General features: G+C 35.9%; 1 protein-coding gene across 1 annotated transcript in view; it reads left to right on the forward strand.

Annotated features, from left to right (window-relative positions):
- Positions 1-270: 270 nt before the first annotated feature.
- Positions 271-8,927, forward strand: part of LOC115212391 (single-stranded DNA-binding protein, mitochondrial) — an 18,687-nt gene continuing 10,030 nt past the window's right edge. Inside the window, exons 1-3 of the mRNA XM_029781274.2 lie at positions 271-419; positions 4,175-4,256; positions 5,362-5,481. Coding sequence (XP_029637134.1) covers positions 396-419; positions 4,175-4,256; positions 5,362-5,481 — 226 coding nt within the window. The 5' untranslated portion in view covers positions 271-395. The remainder of the gene's footprint in view (positions 420-4,174; positions 4,257-5,361; positions 5,482-8,927) is intronic.

Consider the following 8,927-nt stretch of genomic DNA (forward strand, 5'->3'; position numbering starts at 1 on the left):
TCCAAACAAGTAGTTTTTTTTCCTTCATTATGACGAACTGAGAGGAAATACCGAAATTAGAAACGAAAACCGCGCAATTGATGCCGATATTTCCCGTACCATTGTACTTATCGCAGTTGTTACAAGAAGCAAAACTATATAGAAAAATTAATAGCTTTAAGATAGAAGGCTATTAACTTCATTAACTACCTTATTATTTTTTTCTTTTTTGTCAAATTTGGAAATTCCCCCAATTTTTTTTATTACTTTTCTTGAAATATTTTATTTTATTGTTTGTTTCGAAGCTGTTGCTATTCTGATAACACTTCCTGCATGTCAACACGTGCCCTCATTAAAACCTTCTTTCATTCTCATATCCCGCCAACCTTCTAATTCTGTTATATTACGCGGCAAATATGTTCACTCGCAACTTAACTCAGGTTAGTGTATTGTTGTTAGAGCCTACTGAGCAAAGGCGTTCCAGCCATGACTATCTCGTTTTGTTTCAGACAGTGTGTATTCTTGAAGAAGATTCGGTTGCTACTTGTAACAAGTCGAGTATTCGCGTGAAGCCTCCTATATGATTCGGTTTTGTAATAGGATAGGTTCGTGTATTTGTTGATATATATTTCACACATACAAAAGAAAGTTTGTGATTTTATCTTTGCAACCGTTGTTTTCTACTCCTATAAACTTTTATGCATTTATTGATGTTTAACAATCACAAACCTGGGATTTGTAGATAAAAAGAAATGAATCAGCGATATTCGTACCTTTTTTTTAGTGACATTGCATAAATGAATTAATATTGTTATAACTAAAAGTTTAAAAGCTGAGTCACGGACTCTCTTTTTTTTCTGGATGTTTACCTTTACAGTGCTTCTTGTGTATATATTTATCTTATTGAGTACTGCTGCGGAGTCGTAGATGAATTATTTTTCTATATCGAAAACATTAACATTATGAATAAATGTTAAGCAACAAGTTAAAGAAGAATTTATAGACACTGATATACACCTGTCTTAAAAAAAAGTTTTAGAAAAATAATTAACTTTCGCCAAAGCATATTTCTGTTTATCTGCGTCAATTACTTCAATCTCATTAATAAATATAAAACATACACACATGTACAGAATTGTTTATATACATTTATTACAAGTTAATGACATAAGGGACATAACTCTATAATGACAACTGCCCAAAGTGCCTTAATATCTTCACGACCATATGTTGTGTGTATTTTTGATACGTTGAGATTGCAGTTGCTGTTTTTTTTTTTTATTATTGCTTTGTGTTACTATCGAATCGTTTCATTATTTCTTGCCCTAATAATGTGTTTGGGAATCTGAGATTGTTCTTTGTGAGGTGAGGCAAACATTTGGAAGACTCGAAATAGTTTTGGTTCGAAGAAAATTTCGGTAAAATTTTCGACACTCTGGATGAGGACGCTTCAGAAAATAGTTATAAATTTCCGGTTTTCGTGAAATAATCGCTGACAGTACATTAAGATTTGTAAATCAACTAGAATACTCCGCAGACTTCTTTTATTGACGATCAAAAACTAGATATTTTATACAAATCGGATTATCTTGATCCATTAGTTTTGTAAAGATTCAAGCAAGACTCCAACTTAAGTTTTGACTGTTCGTTTTGCTTGGGTAACAATTGGTGTAAGCAGAATGTATAAAGCAACAACAATAATGGAAAGTAAATTACAAATTAAACCAAAAAACAGCTTTCGACAAACTTAACGATGGATTGCCTTATCATTTTAGATTTAAATAGCGAAATATATAAGGAAGTATAGAAGCACAAGTAGGGATATCTCACGAGATTTTCGGCTCATCTGTTGGTTTGTTTTAACTAAGGTTTTATTATTTCAAAATCTGACAATCACAGGTAGACCATGCTTTGCTGATGAAGTCAGGTGTTATTTGGGGGTGTGGTGGGGTCTCAACCAGAATTAGACATGTTAATAATAATTGTTTTTAATGGATAAAATTTTGTTAACTCACTACAAGTATGTCAATTAAGTTTCCATACATTTAATATCTTTAGGCTAAATGCAATCTTAATGTTAGGATTCCATCTGTGTATAAAATTTCAAGAAAATCAGTTGAAAACTTTAAAGGTTATGACAGAAAATAACATTCATATGAGAATTTGCATTGAAATATCCTATTGATTTTTGAAAAAAACGACGCTGATTAAAAATTATCGATTTTTTTTAAAGTGACCGCATGGGCATAAGCTCCACACACTAGTAAAGTTTCATCAAGATCAGTTGGATAGTCTCAGAGAAGTTAAAGTAACAGATTAACAAACACACACAGATCGAAATTACCATTTCTGTATATAGATAAGCACACACACACACATGACAGGCTTCTATACAGCTTCTGTCTACTAAATTCACTCTCAATACTTTGGTCAGCCTGGAGCTAGAGTAGTTACTTGCCCCAGGTGCTGCACAGTGGGACTGAACCCAAAATCAGATGGTTGCAAAGTGAGCTTCTTAACAACACAGCCATGCTTGAGGATTTTTTTTTTCATATAATTTCTAAACTTTTGATACTTAAATGAGATTAAATTTAGAGATAAGGAAATCAACAAGTAACAGTGATCAAACATCTGGTAATTTAAGAGGTTACAAAAGGTTAGTTCTGTTCTGACACTTATTAAAATGTAGATAGAGTGCTTTTGCAAATATATATCCATTACATGATATTCTGGATACCAAACATCTAGTGGCCTGTTCAGTCTAGTTACAGTGTCATTGATTTTTGTTACCTGGGTTATCTTATCCATAAAGTATGAAGCTATTAAAGAAAATGGCTTATTTTATTACTAGTCATCTTATGAAATTCATTTACAATCACAGATTCTTAAAAAAAGAATGAAGTTTTACTAACTGGACAGGTTTTGAGAATGTGACTGATGCTACTTTAATTGTGATCAAGAAGTTTGTTAGAAGAATCTAGCCACATAAATTGTTTCAGTCTGTTATGAACCTTATATTCCTGTCTTAGAAGAAGTGAAAATTCTTGTAACATATGGAAGTAAAAAGGCAGCGAGCTGGCAGAATTGTTAGCATGCTGGGCGAAATGCTTAGCTGTATTTCGTTTGTTATCACGTTCTGAGTTCAAATCCTGCTGGGGTTGACTTTACCTTTCATCCTTTCAGGATCGATGTAAACAACTGGTCCCCTCCCCAAAAATGTCAGGCCTTGTGCCTATAATAGAAAGGATATTCAAAGCAAATCATCAATAAATTAGAATTGTAGTAGGATTGATAATATTAGAAGTGTTATCTTTTTTAAAATCAGAAATCTTTTCATAACCTTAGGAATATTGAAAATATTATTGAAAATATTTGGTCAGTTTCATATTCATTTTGCTATCAAATTAAATTTTCATTGTCATTGTAGGGAAAATTTTCGGCTCAGTCTGTTTATCTTTCCAGGAAATTATTTTCTTTTTTCTGTATCAGTGGTCTCTGCATACAATTTAAGACATCTACATTGCAACATAAAGAATTTGAACTCACAACTTCTCTTCTATGACAGACATAAAATTTTACATTTTGATATTGATTTTTTAAAACTGGAAATTTCATTCTAATCTCTCTATATCATCATCATCATCATTTAGCGTCCGTTTTCCACGGCAAAATGTCTGTGCGTGTCCTTTATACAAATCCACAATTTTTCAGTTAGAGGGCTCACACTTTCTATGGTCATTCAAAACCGTCCAAGGGTGGTTGTGTACATCTTTACGTTTCCCCAGTCACCCCGCAAAGTCATTAAAAAATCAATAGAAGTGAATTTTCTCTCCAAAACCCAATCAAAATGCCCAAAACTTGATATGCCAATTGAATGCCAGCTAGCTGTATGTGATTGGTTGGAGATTTAGACAGTACTCGCATGTATGTGCACACGCACGCAGCTGTATATGCATGCACTAGCACTATGACCCGGTGTTGCCAGGTCATAGTGCTAGTAAATGAATAGAGTATTAAGAACTTCAGTTATTTTTGTCCATTCTAAACTCAATGATTCTATAAAGGAACTCAACAGATTAATTGGTATCTGCTGCATTTCTGTACTGTATTCTGTAATTTCTTTTTATTGTAAATGTGTGCAACCCATGCAGCATGGAATACAGACATTAAATGATGTTATCTTGATATTTTGTAGTTGCTACGCCATACAAAGTACATAGGTATCCCTGTAGCTCGGTGTGCTGATGATGCTACATCTCTTCTAAAGTTTGAAAAATGTAAGTTACATTCTGAAATTTGTAAATTGGTATTGCATGCTCCTGATAAAATTTCAAAACTGTTCTAAAGATCACAGCTGAATGATTGATATCAATAAAAAAGTATGGATCTTTAAATTATGTATTTATTTTTAGCCTAATTTCTGTGACCATTTGATTATTATGATCATTGTTGTTCATTTTTCCATGCTTATTATATAAAGTCTGTGCATGATAGTGAGGTGCAGATACAGAATAGACAGAAATTAGTTGTGTTAGTTTATTTGCTTACATGTAAAGCAGAATGCCAAGACCTGCAGAAGAGCTTGACATCATTGGTACAACTGATGATATGTATTGAAAAGACAGCTGTATTGATATGGATATATAACAACAATGGAAAAGGACCATGAAAAATATGGAAGGAAGTGATTTATCATATTAAAGATATTTCATCTCACAAGTATGATGACAAAAACTAGAAAGTCAAAGATTGTGAGCTAAAGTGGAGAAACAAATTTCAGTCTTAGTTTGAAGCAGAAATCATACTTTATGCATTTATTTTGTGTTAGATAAATATCTCTATATATAAACGGCAAAATGTCTGTCTGTGTGTATGTCCTTTATACAAATCCACAATTTTTCAGTTAGAGGGCTCGCACTTTCTATGGTCATTCAAAACCGTCCAAGGGTGGTCGTGCACATCTTTACATTTCCCCAGTCACCCTGCAAAGCCATTAAAAAATCAATAGAAGTGACTTTTTTGTGAATTTTCTATCCAAAACCCAATCAAAACGCCTGAAACTTGATACGCCAATTGAATGCCAGCTAGCTGTATGTGATCAGAGATTTGGACAGTACTCGCGTGTATGTGCGCACGCACGCAGCTGTATATGCATGCACTAGCACAATGACCCGGCAACGCCGGGTCATAGTGCTAGTGTGCTATAAAAGTGTCTTCCAAATTGTGGGAATTGAGTTTGCGGCTTAGATTTAAAACACGTTCATTTTATTACATTTGTAAATGTAATTCAGAAAAAATAAACTGCTAAAAACAATACTGAAATAAATCTTTAGAGTTACAGAATTATATATGTTGATGAATAATGTTTTTTATTGTTTTCAGGTTTGAACCAAGTAAATTTGATTGGTCGAATTGGACGAGATGCAGAAGCTCGTGGCTCAGAAAGCCATCCTGTTATTATATTATCATTGGCAACAAGCTTTGTTTACTCTAAATCTTCTGGTAAGTTAATTTTATGTCATCCACACAGTCTACAACTTGAAATAACTGACAGGTATAAAAATGAAAAGTGGTGTAATTATTTTCACACCATTGATCTGCCTCACTGAATATCTTCCTTTTTTTTTTAATTGTCTTATTTCTAAGGCCTGTAACACTTCATAACATGGTCTTTTTTCAAATTATTTACACTTCTACCCCTTTCAAGCTCACATGTATTTACTATTTCCTACAAGTTATACATAAGTGTTGAATATAGCAATTATTTTGTAAGCTATATATATCATCATTTAATGTCCATTGTCCATGCTGGTATGGATTGGACGGTTTGACTGGGCTGGCATGCTGGAAGGCTGCACCAGACTCCAGTCTGATTTGGCATGGTTGCCAACCACTCTGAGAGTGAAATGGGTACTTTTACGTGCCACTGGCATGGATGCCATTTGCATAACACCAGGATACGTTTACGTGCCATCGGCATAGGTGCCAGTTTGCGTGACACTGGTATCTGCCATGGCTGCTTGATAGGTCTTCTTCTCAAGCACAACATAATGCAAAGGTCTTGGTCATTGCCTCCATGAGGCCCAACACTTGAAAGGAACTCAGCCACTTTGCCTCCGTGAGGCCCAACACTCGAAAGAAACTCAGCCACTTAGCCTCTGTGAGGCCCAACGTTCCAAAGACACTCTTTATGTGCCCCCAGCATGGATGCTCTAGGTTTGACAGGTGCTCTCAAGCACAGCACATCACCAAAGGTCTCACTCACTAAACAGAGATATATATTTCTAGGGCAAAGAGTGTATGTACGCAGCACATACACTACATGCCTAATTCTCATTTTTCAAGGATAAATAATTTTTGTGTAACATGGAATTTATCATTGATAATATTTTTACTATCTTCATTGTATTCATGATATTTTTTTGTAGAGTGTTCATGTTAAGATTACATGTTCCAAGTGGGGCTCACTCATGATAGTGGAAGGGGTTCAAATCCTAGGGTTTATTATGATATCAAGGATAGCAAGTTTGAAGAATTTTACTGCCGGGTTCTGGATGGTGTTGCTGAACCACCAGAGAAGTGTGATTGGTCTCAAGAACCAGAAACTGTTTTACGAACTTTGTTTAACATTTTGCACGACGTTATTTTTTATATTGAGCAAAGATTTAAAACACCATTGTTTTAAATCTTTGAGTTCAGATTTGTTGAATATTAAGCTTTTTCATGCTTACAAAAAATAATTTTGATGGAAGCGTTTTCATCTTTGGATGTCTATAAAAGCTTATTGGATTTAGATAGATTGAAATGTAAGCTGAAATCAGTTTATGCTGCAGATTTTGCAAAGTAGAAGTCAAGCATCCAAGAAGTCACAAACATAATACAGGAGCTTGAACTAAATCAAGCCCTGGTCTAATTCTGATCATAACTGCCAAATCTGCTTCCTGAGAGAAATTGCCTTCTTCCTTAAAGTGAGTAGATAATTATGTGAGGTATTCTCAAAGTGAAGAGAGGTTGAGTAATTTGGTTCTCATTTCCATGAATAAAGACCTTTTGAAGAAGATGGAGGTAGAGCCTAGTGCTGATACATTTTATAGCAAAGCGATTGATTTGCCAAAATAAAATGAAGAATTGAACTGATTTACTACTAAATTTTAAATAGTACATTATTTATAGGTTCTATTATTTTCTTAGATTTCTCGTGTAACCAATAAGTCATCATGGCAGGCTAATGGAAGATCATCAAGTTCAGTGCATGGAGGTATCAAACCTGAAGTATGGCCTGTTGATAGAAGTGTATTTTTTTTTCACATTAAAATTAATTCATATCATATTCATTGATGGGTGGGGGGATACTTTTCCAGGGTGGGAAGAGTAAAGCTTCACTGCTCCACTCTCCACCTTGGCAATTGGCCTGCATTATGGAGTGCATGGCCTGGTTTCCAAGTCACCCTTTGTCACTGGTGTATATATATTTATATATATATATATATATTACATGTAGGAACGCCTTCTTAGAATCTATCTGTACATCTTGAAAATGGCCAGCGTATATATTTCACAGACTTGAAACGTAGTTCTGAATCCATGAGAAACCACTTTGACAGCTTTCTTCAAATTATGCCAATGTGTGTGTGTGTGTGTGTATATATATATAAGAGACCAAAGTGTACACACACCACTATATATATATATATCATCATCATCATCATCATCATTTAGCGTCTGCTTTCCATGCTAGCATGGCTTGGATGGTTCAACTGGGGTCTGGGAAGCCTGAAGGCTGCATCAGGCCCAGTCTGATCTGGCAGTGTTTCTACGGCTGGATGCCCTTCCTAACGCCAACCACTCCGTGAGTGTAGTGGGTGCTTTTTACGTGCCACCCGCACAGGTGCCAGACGGGGCTGGCAAACGGCCACGGACGGATGGTGCTTTTTATGTGCCACCGGCACGGGGGCCAGGCGAGGCTGGCAATGGCCACGAACGGATGGTGCTTTTTACGTGCCACCGGTACGGAGGCCAGTCGGGGCGGCGCTGGCAACGGCCATGATCGGATGGTTCGCTTACTTGTCACCGGCACTGGTATCACAGCTGCAATTTCCATTGATGTTGATCAACTTCGATTTTGGTTCTGCTTTCTGATATCTGATTTGATTTGATTTGATTTTGATTTTGATTTTCACTTGCCTCAATGGGTCTTCATAAGTGGAGTTTTGTGTCCCAAGAAGGAAAGGTATGTATAAGTCGACTGGCTACATACCAGGTAGAGGCCACGGGTTATGGTCTCACTAGTCTTGCTGGGTCTTCTCACGCACAGCATACTTCCATAGGTCTCAGTCTCTAGTCATTTCCTTGGTGAGACCTAAAGTTCGAAGGTCGTGCTTCACCACCTCGTCCCAGGTTTTCCTGGGTCTACCTCTTCCACAGGTTCCCTCAACCGCTAGGGTGTGACACTTTTGAACACAACTATCTTCAGCCATTCTTGTCACATGACCATACCAGCGCAAACGTCTCTCTTGCACACCACAACTGATGCTTCTTAGGTCCAACTTTTCTCTCAAGGTACTTACACTCTGTCGAGTATGAACACTGACATTACACATAAAATACAGAATGGGACAAGAACGCAAAACATCCAGACAGTTAGGTGATACAAAAACGAGACAACACAACATCCAGATAGACGATACAAAGAATACAAGGACGATAATCTGGTACTCGACTGATATAAAAAACTTCGAATGACCCGTCCTTGGTTTCTTTGTATCGTCTATCTGGATGTTTTGTTGTCTCATTTTTGTATTTTTTTATACACATATACAAAAATTGAGGAGGTAATTTCCTCAAAAGGGATTGTTAATAACAATCCCGATATCCACTGGCATTATAATATATTGAAAGAAAGTTCTGCAATATATATGAACCAATGAACCATGTATCAAATTTTTTCT

Source organism: Octopus sinensis, linkage group LG5, assembly GCF_006345805.1.
Source record: "Octopus sinensis linkage group LG5, ASM634580v1, whole genome shotgun sequence".
Taxonomy (NCBI): Eukaryota; Metazoa; Mollusca; class Cephalopoda; order Octopoda; family Octopodidae; genus Octopus; species Octopus sinensis.